This window comes from Leucopleurus acutus (assembly GCF_964270905.1).
Source record: "Leucopleurus acutus genome assembly, chromosome: 16".
Taxonomy (NCBI): domain Eukaryota; kingdom Metazoa; phylum Chordata; class Mammalia; order Artiodactyla; family Delphinidae; genus Leucopleurus; species Leucopleurus acutus.
The window spans coordinates 41,074,217-41,093,107 of NC_139158.1; the positions used below are offsets into that span (position 1 = coordinate 41,074,217).

Genomic DNA, 18,891 nt, shown 5'->3' on the forward strand with positions numbered 1-18,891 from the left:
CACATTCTGACTGAGTGACCGTGAAGCAAGTTACTTAACCTCTCTGAGCCTCAGTTTTCTCTTCTGCAAAATGAGGATAACTTTTGTAACAAGTTAAGGAGCTAAAGTCTGCAGAATACTCCATTAATTATAGTTGTTATTAGCGTATTATTATATCCAAATTCACTTTCAGGCTACATTACCTCAGTTTCCGAGCTGCAAAATGACAGAGGAAATTACCCTTTTTTCCCCAAAGTAATGCTTACATTCAATAGATACTTATTAAGCAGTTGATACACAAAGTGATAATACAGTGCTCTCTAATCATTTTCTTTCTTCGAGGAACATGGAAAATTATCACTTATGTTTGCCTAGAATGCGTTACATTTTTCATTTAATTTCTTTTTAACTTTCCTCTTGAAATGTGTGGGTTTATTTCTTCACAGTCCCATTTTGTTTGCTTTTCAGGCAAAACAAAAGAAATTAGAAAATCTATAGGTTATTTTCAAATACATATCTAAGTTTGAAATCTGTGGGTACTTACTTATTAGAATTTGAAAATCAATTATTTGATATACTTTTCTCACTAATTATATGCATGGTGAAAAAAAGACTTACGAGTATTCAGTGCCATCCCACATAAGGATTTCACTTAGTTTCTTCTCTTCAGGGTAGTTCATAACCATGAAAGGAATACTCTTAGGGAACCAAAGAGCGCTACCTATTTTATTAGTCAGTGTTTCCAGAGATCATTTCGTGGTTTAGTGGCCTGGAGAACAGGAGTGAGGCCTTGGCCAGGTACCCATGAGCTGTGTGCTCGTATTGCAGCATCCACAGAGAGGGCCTTGGGCCACGACGGAAGTTATTTTCAGGCCTGCCAGCAGATCCTGACGCAAGATTTGCCCTAAGCCCCCTCTGGACTCGAGCCCAGCTCCCCACCCCTAGCCCCCGGGCAGCCCTGCTCACAGGCTGGGCCGCAGCAACGTGGGCATCCCCCCACCATGTCCTCCACCTGGACTAATGTCAATTCTGCAGCTTTTAACAGCTCAGAATGAGCACTGCTGACATTTGAAGGACATAAAGTGTTACTAAAGACTGTTGGGGTCTTTCCTATGCCCCAGATGTGAGCGGCAGGAAAAGAATCCTTTGAGGACAAAGGGGGATCCTCTTATGTTATCACTCATTCTCACCATGTTCGTGAAGGACTCTTAAATTGTTTCAGGTCATTTCAAAGAGGTATCGATGAGCCCCGTAGAAAGCAGATTTTAACTCTTCTTCAAATTTTGATCATGACAACCCTTCCAGGATGGTTGAATAGTTGGATGGATGGTTGGAAGGAAGGAGGAGGGAAGGGAGGAAGGAAGCGGGGGAGGGAGGGAGGGAGGCAGGGAGAGAGGGAGGAAGGACAGATGGGTAGGTGGGAGGATAGATGAATGGTTGGATGGGTAGATGAATGGATGGATGGCTGATTGGATGGATGGATGGGTGATTGGATGGTGGATGGATAGATGAATGGTCGGATGGGTAGATGAATGGATGGATGGCTGATTGATTGGATGGATGGATGGATGGATGGATGGGTGACTGGATGGTGGATGGATAGATGATGAATGGTCGGATGGGTAGATGAATGGATGGATGGCTGATCGGATGGATGGATGGATGGATGGGTGATTGGATGGATGAAAAGGGAGGGAAGAAAGGAGGGAGGGAAGGAAGATAGGAGGAAAAAAGAGAGAGAGCAGGAAAGAAAGGAATGGAAGGAAGGTGAATGAATATCTCTTTCCTGCTCCTAGTCTCAATGTTATTTTTATTTTATGTTTTTAATTTTCCCAGCCAATTTCCACCGCAAAGCGTCAGTGATCATGGTAGATGAGCTGCTGTCAGCCTACCCGCACCAGCTTTCTTTCTCTGAGGCTGGTCTTCGAATCATGATCACCAGCCACTTTCCCCCCAAGACTCGACTCTCCATGGCCAGTCGCATGTTGATCAATGAGGTATCTGGGAAAGCACAGTCCATCTGCCGTGGACGGGGTGGGAAACTGGGAAGGGGAGAAAGTTTCCTGGTCTGAAGGTAGAAGCACCTACCTCAGTGTTTCACACAATAATATCCCGCAGCCATTTCCCAGCATCTTCGCTCTCTGGACCAGCTGTGCATCTTGGTCCTTGCCCTTCTCTCCACATGTCCAGAGACGTGGTCCAGCTCCCAGTTATACAGAAAAACTCTTCTATCCCTTCTACCTACCTTCGTCTTTTTATCTTCCATCTGAATAAAGCCCTCCGATGTGAATGCACAGAAGTAGTTGCTAAATCAAGGTTACCCTAGTTTAAAGTAATGCAGAGTCTCTGACCTGAATTTTCCTGGGTGTTCCTTTCTCCAGAACGGCAGCCTCATTGACACAGTAATCCAAACACATGTGTATGGCTTTCTCACATATGGACCGAGGAATTCCTACAATCTAGAGGAGAACGTTAACACCCCAGCACACAGGGATTCAAGAACCCTGATAGGAAAGCAGTGCCCATCTGAGACATGGGGATTCTCCTCTGAAGGCATTTGCAAGTTCCAGTGGGTCAGAAAGATTAATCCTTCCTCCCAGAGTTGGTTATCACTTTGAGGAGTCCCTTAGAACTTCTCTGCAGAGCCTTCTGGAAGCACCTCCTTGCCAGCTGACTGGGAAATATCCCAATAGCTGGTGTTCTGGGTGTGAGGACTTGCAGCCCCTCTGGCCGTATTAGAACATGCCTTTCTTTTTCCAGAGACAAAGACTGATAAACAGCAGGGCTTATGCCAATGGGGAATCCGAGGTGGCCATCAAAATCCCAATTAAGCACACGGTGGAGAACGGGATGGGGCCCAGCAGCGCCCTGGACAGAGGTGTGAACGGGACGCGGGGGGACGACGTTGTTGCTGAGGCTGGCAACGAGACGGAGAATGAGAACGAGGACAACGAGAACGACGAGAACGAGGGCGAGGAGGACGAAGAGGACGAGGAAGGGCCGTACACGCCGTTCGACCCCCCCTGTAAGAGGTCCCACGTCTGGGCTGGGCTGGGCTGGGCTGTGGGGTCTGGAGCTATTTTGAGGCTGCTGAGTTGATGCCCTTGACTTGGGTGACCTTTCTGATTTTAAATTCAAGGAAATATCTCTGTATGACGTAGAAGTATTTATGTTATTTTATTATTTTTTTTTTTTTTTCGGTACACGGGCCTCTCACTCTTGTGGCCCCTCCCGTTGCGGAGCACAGGCTCCGGACGCGCAGGCTCAGCAGCCATGGCTCACGGGCCCAGCCGCTCCGCGGCATGTGGGATCTTCCCGGACCGGGGCACGAACCCGTGTCCCCTGCATCGGCAGGTGGACTCTCAACCGCTGCGCCACCAGGGAAGCCCTATGTTAATTTTTACAGCGGATAAGACTCTATTGTAGGGGGTCCAAAGATGACCAAGATGGTGACACTCGGTCATGGGTTGAAATGTGGGCATTTCGAGGAGGCTCTCCCTCAGCTGTTCCTCGGGGTCCCCTGGAGCTAAGGAGGAAAGCTAAGGAAAGATGAGGAGACTGAGGCTTAGGGAATTTAAGTAACTGAGGCACTCGACTCCGGCGGAACGGGGACTGGACCCAGCGCTGTCTGATGAGAAAGCCCCCATCTCCCCCTAGAGACCACCCTGCCGTCTAGGGAGACCAGGGGCCAAAAGTGGTGTTGTGTAACTTTACTCTGCAGTTTTCCTCTTAAATAGTTTTAGGAAACTGTTTGGAGACTGGTAAGAGACGTATGAATAAGTGCTGGATGCTAGCATAAAATTATAAAATAAATTGTAAAATTATAAAATAAATTTTATTCATACTATTCAAAATGTAATTTTAAAAATACTTAACTCTGGAGGGAATATAAAACGGAATAATCATTTTAGAAAACAGTTTAGTAGTTTCTTACAAAGTTAAATAAACACCCACCCTATGACTCAGCAATTCGACTCCTGGCTCTTTGCCCAAGAGAAATGGAAACACGCCCGCAAAAAGACTCCTACAAGAAAGCTCCCCGCCTCTTTCCTTGTTATACCTGAAAACTGGCAACAACACAAATCCCATCCACGAAGAATGGATAAACAAATCATGGTGTATTCACAGGATGGGACACTACAGAGCAATTAGGAATGAATTACACATGAATGAAACTCAGAAAACATTATGTTGAATAAAAGAAGGTAGACACGCAAAAAAATACAATATGATTTCATTTATTTGAAGCTGGAGAACAGGAAAAACTAATCTATGGTGGTAGAGGGGTGGGATGTTGACCGGGAGGATGCACACAGAGAACTTTCTGGAAGATGGAGATCTTGATATTTCTTTTTAGAGGTGAGTTAGCACTTAAGCAGGATGGTAATAATGGCCAAAGGAGAACTACTGTGTTTCTCAAATCTGAGGCTACAGGAACTCGTGGTAATGTTGTCACCAAAATAAGCATTTATGGGTGTCTCTGATTCAACTCAGCCCTCAGGCAGCACTCAGAGATGGTAGGATCAGGTCATCACTGACGGATCCATCATCTTGTCCACGGCAGGCAGTAAGTAGTTAGAGCCAGGAAGCAATTATGGATTTGCAAATCCATAGCAGCTTGGGATGCGGACACTCAAGTGGTGTTTTGACAGCCTTGAGAGCTTTCAGATGGTCTTTCAAGATTTCAGCAAGTTGACAGAGGATGTTGGTCAATTCCACTAGGTGGCGCCGTGCCCGCTGACGCCTTAGAATTTGGGAAGATGTAGCTGCCTGTCCATGGGGAGAAGGACCCAGAGGCAGCTGGCGGTCTCTACCTCCCCTCCCCCACCTCCACCCCGACCCCTCACTCTCCCCCCACCCCGTTTGTATCCTGAGAATCCTCCTCATCCTTTTCCACCTGGCTCCAGTTGCCTGAGTAGCAGGTGGCAGTGGATAACTTTTTATTCTGCTTGGTTTTGTTGCTGGTGGAAAGCCATTGGAGTCTACCGGGAAAAGAGCAACATGGTCGGGCTTATTTCACAGGCCTTCCGTTAGGATGTAAATGTCCGGAGACAGCCGTGCAGAGGGTGGAGCAGAGAAATGTAGCTCGCTGATTTATTTTTTTTTTCTTTTTGCCTTTGTTGTTTTCCCAGCTGGCAAACTGGAAACAGTGAAATGGGCGTTCACCTGGCCCCTGAGCTTTGTCTTGTACTTCACTGTCCCCAACTGCAACAAGCCCCGCTGGGAGAAGTGGTTTATGGTGACCTTCGCTTCCTCCACGCTGTGGATCGCAGCCTTCTCCTACATGATGGTGTGGATGGTGAGTCCAGGGCCCCGTGCAGTGCCGGATCTCTTCAGAGAGAAATACTCTCACCCAGAGGGGAGTAGGCACAGGGGTTTCAGCCCAGTAACTGTATCAGTCAGCTGTCGCTGCAACACACTGTGTAACGACCAGCCCTAAATTCTGTGGTTTGGAATCACAAGACTTTATGCTCCTGCTCACATGTCGACAGGTAGACCATAGAGTAACTGATCTTAGCGGGCACTGGCTAAGCAATCTGCTTCCAGCTCCAGTGTGGTTACCTGGGATTCAGGCAGCAGGTGGGGTTCATGTCTACTCCGTGTGTGTGCTCATTTTCTTTGGACCAGTGGCTACCTGGGGAATGTCTTCTCACGGTGGATCATTGGAATGCAGGAGGGCAAGGGCAAACACAGGTGCCTCCCAGGCCCTTGGCTTGAGACTTCCGCCCACACTCCATCAGTCAAGCCCGACATCCATGGAGTGGGGGAACTATACTCCACCCGCTCTAGTGGAAGGACCAGCAGGGTCACAGGCAGCCAGCGTGGAGGAAGGGTGGGAGGCATGGGGGGGCTGACAATCCCATCCATCATAGTCACTCCTCATCTCCGCTCAGTTTCTTCAACCAGAAAATGAAGTCATTGGACCAGGTGAATGCTCAAGTGTCCCTTCTGAAGCTGCAACAATGATGCAAGGATTGGCATGGATTGAGGGACCATTGCTCAAAAGAGCCTCTGCCCCAAAGCCATTCCAGGAAACCCAGCCACCCAGAGTGCACTTCCCATCTATGACTCCGGTTTCTAACTGAGGAGTGAACCTAATTCATTAGAATTGGAGTTGGGCAGAAATTAAAAGCCATGACAAAATTATGTGCGTGTAATCATGCTTGAGCATCAGGTAGAGATGCAGTATAAATCTGGAGAGTTACACTCAAGAGCTAAAAAGAGGTTCTGAAAAGATTATTTTAGAGGTAATAACAAATGTGTAAACCTGACACAATTAACTCGTAATTATCCCATGCCTTCAACATCACAGACAAACAGATCATTTTTTTTCAACCCAAGTCTTATAGCCAGGGGTTTCTCCTTCATCCTGTGTTCATTGACGTTTTTATTTGACACATTCATTGGGTGCCGGGTTTGGGGAATAGCATTGGTGTCCCTGCAGTCCAGGTGGCCCAGTGGTTTTCTCTGAAGTCCACTAACACGCGAAGTAGCCGACGGATCCGAGGTTCGCCCTCCTTCTGTTTGCCTCCTTCCACTCTGGGGGAGGTTCTGAGAAGCCCTGAGAAATGGCCAGGAGTAAGCGGGAAACCAGGAGAAGCCCCTGAGACCTGGTCCAGCCACCCAGAGAATCACTTCCCCCAAACGCCAGCCTCAGCCGTAACCATGGTAACCACAGTAACAGCAGGGTGAGGGCAGCGGCCCCTTCCCAGGCCAAGCCCCATGGAGCCAAACCAATTCCTGCAGAGACCCCGCTGAGGGTGAGAAAGGAAAAACAAGGATGCTCCATTTCACAAAAGGTTCCAGAACAGACAGAAGAAACGCTGTGTTTCTGCTCTCACTTTCCTCCCTGGAGAGGAGAAAGCAGAGAACCCGAGGCCACCCCAAATTCAGTTCAGCACCGGATGGAAATGATGTGCATTCCCTGTTTGAAAGGGACCAAGCCAGGCATCCCTACGGATTTAACTAACATCCCCCAAACCTTTGGACGGGGAGGGAGTGAGGCCAGGCTCCAGCGCAGGGGTCCCAGGGGAGCTGGGAGGAGTGGGCTACTTTACCACAGCCCATTTGCATTCCTTGTAATTCTACAGAAAGTGAGGGAGGGCACGTGGCATCCCACAATGACCTCGTCGGTTCGCCTCCTGCAAGTTTTCCTCTCCTGAAGCCAGCGGACCCGGGATGGGTCTCTTTCCACTTACTCACTTTCGCCACTCGCCCCTCCTCATGCCTTCTCACCCACTGCTTTCCTCCCAGTTTGCCCATCTGGAAACTGGGGGCCAGAATGGGCTCATTTAATGGGATGGAGGCACTGCCTCCTCGTCAGCTGTTCTTCCTCCAGCTAAGCCCCTCCTGTGTAAATAGAGGTGCTGCCAGTGCCAACGGGCGCAGCCTGAATGCCCGGGTGGGAATGTCCCCCCACCCCGGGCCACTCCCCAGTGCATGGGCCTTGGGCGATGCCTCCGTGTCCTCGTGTGAAGAGTGCAGATAAGCACCTACTCCCTGGGGTTGTGGTGGGAATGGAATAAGTTAAGGCCCATGAGCATCACTCAGCACTAACAGCAGTGCCTGAGTACTAGACAAACGCAAGCCACTGTGGGGCAGAGGGTGACGTGGGCAGAGGTGGCGTCCCCAGGCTTCCAGCAAGAGAGGAAAGGACACAGCTGCTTATGGCTTTTCTTACAAGGCTGGACGGTGTGAGTCAGCCCCTTCCCAGCTCCTGTAAAGTCTCATTATGCAGCCAGCATGGGACGTGGACGCTTGCGTTCCCAGCACAGCATGGCAGCCATCCGTTCTGGGTTTCCCAGGAACATCTTGAGTTCAGATACTGTCCCTGTATTGCCTTTTCCCAGAAACCCTGTTTCTCCTCCCTCAGGCCGCCTGCCTCACCCAAAGGAACAAGTAAGAGAGGCCAGTCTTTGGTTGGAGAGCATGGGCTCCGTAACTGCACCCCCGTCCCCTGCCAGCAGCCCCGTCTGCGCCCTGAGATGTTCCGTCTTGATACAGAGAGCAGACGTGGCCCCCAGAGAGACCGCCCAGATTGCAGACTTTTCAGCTTTTTGCTGGGAGGGTCTGCGGGCAGGTGGGGCTGCTGCCAGCCCTCAGCTCTCCTCTTCCCGCCTCTCCCAGGTCACGATCATCGGGTACACGCTGGGGATTCCTGACGTCATCATGGGGATCACCTTCCTGGCAGCCGGAACCAGCGTGCCCGACTGCATGGCCAGCCTCATTGTGGCCAGACAAGGTGGGACCCCGAATGGGGCGGGGCTGGGACACGAAGGCAGGACTTCCTACTTGGGGGGCGGGGGGAGGTCACAGGGCAGTTACCAGGGCACCAAATCCCAGCTGGGAAGGAGCACTGGGCTGCTTCAGTGCCACGCTGGTCAAAAGGCTTCCTGGCATCAGAATAACAAGGAAACAAGCCAGAGGTCTACCCTCGAGGAAGGCAGAGACGCTTCCTGGGTCGCACCCACATCCTCTCTGGAGGTTGTATTACTTCTGTTATTAAAAATAGTAATAAAGGGCTTTCCTGGTGGCGCAGTAGTTGAGAGTCCGCCTGCCGATGCAGGGGACACGGGTTCGTGCCCCGGTCCAGGAGGATCCCACGTGCCGCAGAGCGGCTGGGCCCGTGAGCCATGGCCGCTGCGCCTGCGCGTCCGGAGCCTGTGCTCTGCAGTGGGAGAGGCCACAACAGTGAGAGGCCCGCGTACCGCAAAAAAAAAAAAAAAAAAAAAGTAATAAAGACAATGATGGCTAACCTTTGCTGAGTGCCACAACTGAACAGAGCAGTTTAAGCACATGATGTTACTTCATAACTCTATGAGTTAGAGACAATCATATATGCATTTTGTGGATGAGGAAACTGAGGCTTCAAGAGGACAGACCCCATAGCCTAAGGTTTACCCACTGCAGAACCCCTCAAAGTGCCAGCTGCCAGAGGTCACTCTTCAGTGTATGACAGACCCTTCCTCCCTCAAAACCAAGGTCCCAGTTCACCTGCCCCGCCCTAGGTGGATGCCCCCTGGATGGCCGTGCACCTCCCAGCCCCCACTCTAATTTATGTGCCTGATTTGTGCGGGAGGAGACTGGTTTTCAGCAAACACAGCCTGTGGCTCCCAGCCTTAGCACAGTGCCCTCCACTGGTCCTTGTGGAATTCTGCTGGTTACGTTATTTTCCTTAATGTTGCTCAGTTATTTAGAAGAAGAATTGGATACAGCGTAGAGCAGATGGGTGATGACACTGAACCATGGGTTCAGTGAACCGTGGGTTGGTGAACTCAGGAGCCCTTTATAGACTGCTGAGTTTATTTCTTTCTATAGGATGCTTCAGAATTTTTGGAACCATAGTTGGTTTTCAAATTACATTTAAGCTCAGCAGTTCAATAGAATGTATATTTCATCCTGTTCTATTGAAAAAATGCACACACAAAAAGAAAATGTGTATTCAATAGACTATTTTACAATCTGTATCATCCTACAGTGATGGATGGCCTGGGAGAGACCCGGGCACGTGGGTCTCTGGCTGTCAGACCAGGGGCTCGAGAGAGTCATTGGGGGCCAGGGCACCGCCCAGGGACCACCTCCCTCACTCAGGTAATCTCTTGTCCTCGCAGGCATGGGGGATATGGCCGTGTCCAACTCCATCGGGAGCAATGTTTTTGACATCCTCATTGGCCTCGGGCTCCCCTGGGCCCTGCAGACCCTGGCTGTGGATTACGGATCCTACGTAAGTGGTTTTTCTGCTTTTCGTGGCCTCGGCCACTGTAACTGTGTCTCAGGGCAAAGGAGGTGTGGGAACACTCACGTGGAGGGGAAAACAAATTCTCCTGGCCAGGTTCTCGCGAGGTCAGGCTCATATGGGAACATTCAGGACTTGAGAGCAGAGCTGGTAGGCGGTTTCTGGGGAGGGCCTGATAGTAGATATTTTAGGCTTTGCCACCAGGACGGTCTCTGTCACAGTTGTCATCAGCTCTGTTGTGGTGGCCTGAGGCGGCCACGGATGATGGCAAGTGGATGAGCGTGGCTGTTTCAGTCCAACTTTATGTATAGAAACTGAAATTTGAATTTCAGATAATTTTCACGCGTCACGATACATTATGATTCTTTCAAATCTTTTCAACCAATGAAAAACGTAAAAACCCTTCTTAACTCACGGGCTGTGCAGAAACAGCCAGGGGGCCAGGTTTGTCCCATGGGATTTGTTTGGCATGCAAAACATTTTTATTCATGAAGGAAGGGCACAAAATACCCGATGCTGTCTCTGCCAGGGACCTGGCAACAGTCAGACCCCACAGTGATGGCCCCCGCGCTCCTTCTCAAGGCTAAGCCGGCTGTGACTCCAGGTGGATTTGCAGGTGGGTGACACGGGCGGTCCAGGTAGATTGCAGGGCTCTTTCCCAGCTTCCCAAAGTGTCCCTCCTCTGCTCATGGGCACTTCTCTCCCAGACACTGTCCAAAGATGGAAGGAGAAACTACAGTTAGAGATTTCTCTCTGTATCTGGAAGAAAACAGTATTATTTATGCCTCTGAAGTTTTCACACCCAACCCAGCGTCGGGTGCTACTCTAAATGTGTTACTGAGCGTTGCTTCAGTCTCTCTGTGTAATGTGTTGTCAGTAAGTGTATTTTCTGAAGAAAATATGGTGGCTCATTTTATCAGATGATGGTTGTCTCCGAGTTGCTTCACTCATGGCTGTTTCAGGTAGGGAAGGTGTGTCCGGTGATGAAATTGAAATCCGTGCGGAAAGGTCACACGTTTTTGGTTCATTTGAAGCTACCTGTTGGCAGAGAGGTTTCACCAAAGGGTAAAGATAAGCACAAGAAGTTGGAAGGAAGCAGAACGTGTCCTAAGGAGCTGAGATCTTTCCTCTGCTGTCTATGAAATTGCGGGATGACGTGGTGAGAGAGGACGCATTACATTACCTCGGGGGGTCTGGGAAGGCTCCTTCCAAGAGGTGACTGTGAGTTGAAGTCTGAATAACTAGAGAGAGACAACCATGGGAAAATTGGGGCAGGGCAGAGCAAAAGCATTGCAGGCAGAAGGAACAGCCCGTGCAAAGGCCCTGAGGCAACAGTGCACTTGGCCTGTTGGAGAGAAGGAAGGGATTCAGGGTAAGTGGAGCAGAGTGAGCCTGGGGGCTCGTGGCCTGAGATGCACTTGTGGGACAGGCAGGCCCAGATCATGTGGGTGCTCGTTTGACAGTTAATAAAAAATGACAACATTCAAACTGACGTGACATATGGATTTACAAAATGATGTTTTTGATGACTTTTATGAGAGATTCAGCAGCATGAGTTTTTTTTTTAACTGTGTTTTAATTGATCTTTCTTTAATTACCAGAGAGACTGCGTATTCTTTTTTACATGTGTTGGCCTTTTGGGTTCTTCTTTAGGATAATTATCTCTTTATGCGCTTTACCCAATTTTCCATTAGAGGTTACTGTGTTTTTTGTGGGTGAGTTGATTTTTTTTTCATTTTTTTCCCTTATTAATTTTTTTAAAATTTATTTTATTGAAGTGGAGTTGATTTACAATGTTCTGTTAGTTTCTAATATACAGCAAAGTGATTCGGTTGTACCTATATATACATTCTTTTTCATGTTCTTTTCCATCACGGTTTATCACAGGATATTGAATATAGTTACCTGTGCTATACATTAGGACCTCGTTGTTTATCCATCCTATATATAATAGCTTGTATCTGCTAATCCCAAACTCCCACTCCATCCCAACCCCATTCTCCCTCCCCCTTGGCAACCACAAGTCTGTCCTCTATGTCTGTGAGTCTGTTTCATAGATATGTTCATTTGTGTTGTATTTTAGATTCCACATATAAATGGTATCATATGGTATTTATCTTTCTCTGTCTGACTTACTTCGCTTAGTATGATGGTCTCCAGGTGCATCCATGTTGCTGCAAATGGCATTATTTCATTCTTTTTAGTGGCTGAGTAATATTTCATTGTATGTATGGACCACATCTTCTTATCCATTCATCTGTTGATGGACAAATGTCCATTGGGTTACTTTCATGTTTTGTCTATTGTAAATAGTGCTGCATGAACATAGGGGTGCACGTATCTTTTTGAATTAGAGTTTTGTCTGGGTATATGCCCAGGAGTGAGTTTTAATCCTGGGCCCTAAGCCCAGGAAGAAGGACCACTTAGCCTAGGCTGACTGTAAGGTAAACAGATGCTCACCAGAGGCCAGCCCTTCAATGGTCCCCCATCAGTGCTCCCGAAACACCATGCCCCCCCTGACCATCTGCTGTCTCAGATATTGCACAGAGCTATGCTAGCACCCTTTAGACTCACAGCCCCTGAAGGTGCCCTGCACTTCCCCTGCTGGAGTCTTTCCTCCTGCAGACTCTGACTCAGATGCACATACTCCCCGTCACTCTTCCCACTTGAAATGATGTTCCTCCCTCCAGGTCTGTCGCAAATGCCACTTCATTCAGGACTCCTCCCTGGACCCCACCACCCCCCACTGCCGCCAAATGGGATCTCTCTCCACAGCCTTTATTTCTGCCTCACTCACGGCTCGTCCTAAATCTGTGAACTTGCTTCATCTTATCACATGTTAAGTGGCATGTAAGAGAGACACTGAAGAAATGTCATCCAGGTTGACACCTGAAGGAGCATCAACCATTGGGTGGTCACAGGATTCCAGATAATCTTCCCAAGATTCCTAAGAGTGCCATTGTTGTCAGTCAGAATCTGATGAATGGACTCACATCAACCAAATTCACGAGAGTTTGATGTATATGCTAGAATGCCAGCAGATGGTACTAACATACCCAAGTGCCAGATAGAAAGCATACTTATTCCCAATGACTTGCGCTCTGTTTTCCTGGAGAAAGATCTTATGGGGGAGGTATCTGGGGAGCCCCATGACCACCTTCAAGTTCACTGACTCACCAGGAGTACTCATGGGACTCAACAGCAGGTCATAGTCACAGCTAAGGTTTATTAGAGCAAAGGGTTTAGAGTAAAAGCCACAGGCAAATAAGATGCATCAGGAGAAGTCCAGAGAGGTCAGGTGCAGGCCTCCAAGTCCTGCCTCACTACAGGGCCACGTGCAGGAGATGGAGTCTGAGGCTCTCTGGAGGGCTGGTCAGGTAGACACACTCCTGCAACATGTACAGCCGTGATCACAAAACTCAGATTCCCAGCACAGACACCAGGTACACATCATAAAGCTTGCCGAACATCCTGCCAAGCTGGTCCAGTGTGCCCCGTCGCTTCCAGTGTGCACACCAACATCATCAGTCAGTGACATGAAGAACATTCCAAGGGCCACGTTCCCATCGGCCTGAGAGTTCTAGGCTCCACTGGAGGCAAGCAGGATTGAATAACCAGACCTGTTGCATTGATACCTTCCCCACGGAAGGCCAAGTTAGAATTTCATTTCTCAGAATAAGCATTGCTACTACTCTATTACAAATAACCACAGAATCTCTCTGGGGTAGCCCAACGAAGGTTTATTTCTTGCTCAAAATCTGCTGCAGTTACTTCTATCCTGGCAGCTCCCATGGACGCTTCAAGCAGAAACTCAGGGATTGAGGTTTATTCCATCAAGTGGTTCTACCATCTTGGAGTCCTTCTCCAGCGGCCACTCAGAAAGCCGAGAGGGCAAGGGCACGGAGGATGGCGCAGATCGGTTTTGGATGAGGCCTGGAAGTGGTCCATGTCCTGGCTGCCCCTACCCACTGTCCAGATAAGTCATACGTTCCCGTCTAGCTATAAGGGAGCTCCAGGTCACTAGTTGAGCTGTGTACCCAGGAAGGAGTGGAGACGCGGATGAGTCCTGCAGTCCAGGGTGTCCGGTTGAGAGTGGAGTCCAAACAGGAAGGATTTGCTGGATAACCTTCTGCTGGGGCTGCTGGGCTGCTGCCGTCCGAGCGTCCACCCATATCGTAGGGCCTGTCTCTCTGCCGCCCCGAGCTGCCCCCTCCACTCCAGCCATGCTGAGTGCACTGACTAACCCTGCCTCTGAGCTCCTTTTCCTGGGTCCCGTGTGGACCACCTCCCCTCTGGTTAACACATCTTTTCTGTACTTAATCTGAGAACAGTATTTTCCACAGTGTTTACACTCTCATTAAAGCCTCGCTGCTTCCTTTCAGTACAAGTCACCTTGATTCTGTTTTGCCATTCCGAAAATAATCTCTCGGGTTTTTCCTACAGTCCACGAATCTGAACTTTACTTTTTTCTCTGTTTATAAAAATAGCTCATGGTCTTCATAGAAAATTAGAGAAACTGTAATTGAGAAATTCTAATTAGAGAAAACTCTAGAGCAGTACCTGCCCAATAGAACTTTCTGCGGTGATGAAAATGTTCTAGCCATACTGTGGGATATAGTAGCCACTAGCCCCATGAGACATTTAAGCACTTGAAATGTGGCTGGAACAAGTGAAGCCCTGAATTTTTTCATTTTTATTTTATTTTAATGAATTTAAATTTGTATAGCTACATGACTTGTGGCTGCCCATGAGACACTGCAGCTTTAGAGGATGAAATAAAAATCATATAGTCCCATCCAGAGATATCAACTGTTAACATTTCTGCATAGTTTTCTCTTCCTAGGCTGGTTGACACAGCTGATGTCACGCTACACAATTTTGCACATTGCTTTTTAAAATACTTCTTACACACAGCAAACATACTTTCCTTAAAAATCTCATTAAAGGGCTTCCCTGGTGGCACAGTGGTTGAGAGTCCGCCTGCCGATGCAGGGGATGCGGGTTCGTGCCCCAGTCCGGGCAGATCCCACATGCCGCAGAGCAGCTGGGCCCGTGAGCCATGGCCGCTGAGCCTGCGCGTCCGGAGCCTGTGCTCCGCAAATGGGAGAGGCCACAACAGTGAGAGGCCCGCGTACCGCAAAAAAAACCCCGAAAAACAAAAAACAAAACAAAGCAAAAAAAATCTCATTAAAAACATCATTATTAGGCAGTTTAGTATCCTCGTTATGCCAAAATTTACTTAATCATCCTGCTGCAGTTGGACACGGATGCTGCTTCAAGGTTTTCACTGTTATAACTAACGATGCCACAGACATCTTAGTACATCAATCTCATAGAGTTTAAAGAGCTACAGAAATTAACCACAAAACTGTATTTACATTTGGGGCTATTTCTTTTGATTATTTTCCCGGAGTTGGAATTGCTGTAGAGAAGACGAATGTTTTGGAGCTCTTTACACATGCCTCATTAGTTTTCAAAACAACAATATCCATTTCATTTTATTTTATCCTAATCTCATTCCTGCAGTTTAGGGGCAGCTTCATGGTACCTGCATATTCTTTTCCTTTGTTATTAACACAGCCTTTCCCTTCACGTTCTCACCACGGGAAGCTCGGTGAGGATGAGCGTCCTCAGAGCACACAGGATGGGGCTCGTACATACCTGAGCCACGAAAAAGGTGTTGAATGTCACGGAAGACTTGAGTGAATCGTCCGCTGAACTTGCGCTAGCCTCACCAACAGCTGTCTTTCATGACTTAGAGGGAAGCTTCAGGTCCAAGCTGAGACCTGGGGGCACGGAAGGTGCCCCTCCAAACCAATATTTTTTTTTAAAAATTGGTTCAGGGACGTCCCTGGTGGTGCAGTGGTTAAGAATCCGCCGGCCAGTGCAGGGAACACGGGTTGGAACCCTGGTCTGGGAAGATCCCACGAACCACGGAGCAACTAAGCCCGTGCGCCACAGCTACTTAGCCTGTGCTCTGGAGCCTGCGAGACACAACTACTGAGCCCATGCGCCACAACTACTGAAGCCCGTGTGCCTAGAGCCCGTGCTCTGGAACAAGAGAAGCCACCACAATGAGAAGCCCGCGCACCGCAACGAAGAGTAGCCCCCGCTCTCCACAACTAGAGAAAGCCTGCGCGCAGCAACGAAGACCCAACGCAGCCAAAAATAAATAAATAAATAAAATAAAAATTTTAAAAAGAAATGCCATTTAAAAACAAAAAGTTGGTTCAACATTTGTTTTTGAGGCGAGACGATGCTGCCTGAGCAAGGATAGAGAAAGGTTCTGTCATTCCGCCTTCCCCGTTATCACCCAGTTCAGCTCAGGCCTCAAGCCTGTGTGTCCCGCTCCAAGCAAGAGCCCTGCTGTGAGCACACCCTGACTTCCCTAGGACGCACTACAGGTGACCCTCTGTCGTTACATGGTCATGCTCGGTCTTGGATGTCTCCTTCCTCTCTCCAAGGGCTCTGCCTCTTCTAAATGCAGTGTACTGTCTGTCGTCTCATCTCCTGATCCATCTTTACATCCCATCTTTATCGGCACCCCAGACTCCGCCTGGCTTCTGTGTCCCTGAACCCAGCTCAGAGTGCTGGGTATTGGATCCATTGAGTTCGGCAACAATCCACCTGGTTGATTCCTGTTTGTTTCACCTTCCCACTTTCCTCTTGTCAGAGTTGTGAAGAAGTAAACTTCAGCCCTACATGAATTTCAACTACTTTTTGTTTTCTCTAGTGGCTAAAAAGCATGCAGCAAAATGACGAGAAGAAACTATGCTCTAAATAACCTGGAAAATCAGTCCATGAATAATAGATTTTTACCACCTTGAGTCTCTCCAAGGAGGGATGAACAGGCAGGAGCAGGGGACGCAAATCCTTCCAATGTCCCCAAGATCCATGATGTTTATTTTTTCTTTACTGGGATTACAGGGTACAGTCACGGAAGGTGAAATGAAAACCATTGAAAAACAAAACTCAGAGCTCATCCTGGAGGTAAACCAACCCCTCTTACCAGCTGTGAAGTCTTCCTGATTGAACATGGACTCCCAACTCCACGAGACACTTTGTCTGCCACAAATCATGCCCTCTTTTCCTCTCCTGACATTCTCCGAACACTCTTTAGAGAACAGAAAATTAAACATAATTCTCATATCAGTAACACCCGCAGCCTTTTCAGGTTCCAAACTCTAGTGACAGGGTGATATCATGAACACAAAAATTCAGGCCCTATTAGATGTCTGGCCCAAATTCATGTTTTCCATCTGTGGATGACATAACTGGGTCATCAGTCAGTCTGGTCATTCTTCTGGAATTGTACAAGGAGCACATCAAATTCTGTGGTTGAAGATTGCCTTTATTTTTGAAGTTGAGGGGGAAATGCAGGAGAAGAAGCAGGCCACTTCTGGTTTATAAGCAGCCGTGGCACACAAGAGAGTGCTCTTGGGGGAAAACATTTGGTTGAAAAGCCCAGAGAAAGAAGCATTTATCCAAATGCTTCTCTTTCTGTAACCAGTGCCAGAGACATCTTCATTCTATTCCAGGGATACCAGCGTCCAATGTAGGCCTCTCTTTTGAAAGTAGAAATTCAATAATCTATAAACAGTTCATGAGCCCCAGGGAAACCAAAGGAGATTTCATTTTGCATATGGTGTGAGGTAGGGATCCAACTTCACTCTTTTGCATGTGGATATATAGTGGTTTCAGCATCATTTGTTGAAAAAGAGATTACATTTTGAACTTTTAAAATTCTCTGGGGAAAAAAACCTAGTTAATTTATTTTTCAGTACTATTCAAAACTTAGTAACTGTCAGGAAGCCCATGATTATATTGCAGTTAAAGCATTGTATTCTAGAATCCATGTTTAATAAATAGTGATAATCTTCACTGTCAGGAAAAGTTTTCATCCTGAAGCAGAGCTAAAATGTAAATGGGCAAGAGGCAGGTAGAGGCAGCCAGGTGAGCTGAATCAGGGGAGGGGCAGAGTAATCAAACCACCCTCAGATCCAAGTGGCATTCTTTAAAATGCTACTTTTTCCTTATTTTTCTGAGATAGTTTCATCTCTTTGATTGAGAGGGCATTCAAGGAGGGAGGAAATCTCTATGAGCAGACCCCCCCGAGTCCTGCCCACACGCCTGACTCCTCTCATGCCCCCAAGTGCAGCCCATGCTGAGCATCACATAAGCTCTTCCCCACGTCCCTGTTGGCCCCCTCTCTTCCCTACTTTGTCTGACAGTTATTTACCCGGATCGGTTCCCTGTGGCTGGAGCCTGAGTGTAAAACGTTGTCCACTTCGCGTTTGCCATCCACACGGCAGGACATTTTACTTGTTTAAATAGAGAATACATTTTACTTCCTCAATTGCAGAGGCGAGCAATCCTCGTACATCAGTAGCTCCTGAGAGTGTTGCCGTATTTCAGTCCATTGAAATAATGTATATTCATGGTGGTCATTCGCAGTCATCCAGACAAAATTAAGAATGAAATAATTTCATCAGAAGCAGTCAAGGTGCTGGCATGCAGAAAGGTAGACTTTAATTTTCTGGGAAACTTTACTTGTGCAGGCTACCTCTTTGTCTAGTAATGGTAGACCAAAACAGTGGCCCAATTTGGCCCAACCAAGCTATGTCTTTTGGTTTTCCTGTAAGTTAGGGATCGAAGAAAATTGTCCCCTGGAACCAGACCACCTCACAGAGCAGGGAATGGCCACCAGCAGGGACTCCCCTTGTCTCTCTCTCCAGTTCATCCTTCGGGTATCAGCTTGGATGTCCACTGTGACCTCCCATACCTGAGTCAGATGTCGCTGCTGTGTTTTTCACCAGCAGGTACCATCAAGGCTGACTTTGCCCCTTTGTCTGAGCCTCCCGCAGAGGAGTGGTCTCCCCGAGGGCAGGAACTGTGCCCGGCTTACTCATTTATTGTTTCCTCTCTGCCTGGCACAGTGCCTGGTACTTAGAATGTGCTCAAGGAATAGTTGTTGGATGGATGGGTGGATGGATCCTGACTTTCCCATCAGCACCACCTCACTTGGGGAGGAAGACACGTGAGCAAAGCAGAAGGGAGGAACAGGCTGACCTGAGAAAAGTGCAGGGGACAAACAGAGCAGCAGTGAGAATAGCTTAACATCCATCGAGTCCCTACTATGCGCCAGCAGCTCCAGGGAGGCCATGCACACATGGGCT

General features: G+C 48.1%; 1 protein-coding gene across 1 annotated transcript in view; it reads left to right on the top strand.

Annotated features, from left to right (window-relative positions):
• The window catches only part of SLC24A3 (solute carrier family 24 member 3), a gene marked incomplete at both ends in the record, with an annotated part of 455,399 nt that overhangs the window by 424,119 nt on the left and 12,389 nt on the right, over positions 1 to 18,891 (top strand). The window contains 5 exons of the mRNA XM_082857552.1: positions 1,816 to 1,976; positions 2,740 to 3,004; positions 5,112 to 5,278; positions 8,107 to 8,221; positions 9,591 to 9,703. Coding sequence (XP_082713678.1) covers positions 1,816 to 1,976; positions 2,740 to 3,004; positions 5,112 to 5,278; positions 8,107 to 8,221; positions 9,591 to 9,703 — 821 coding nt within the window. The remainder of the gene's footprint in view (positions 1 to 1,815; positions 1,977 to 2,739; positions 3,005 to 5,111; positions 5,279 to 8,106; positions 8,222 to 9,590; positions 9,704 to 18,891) is intronic.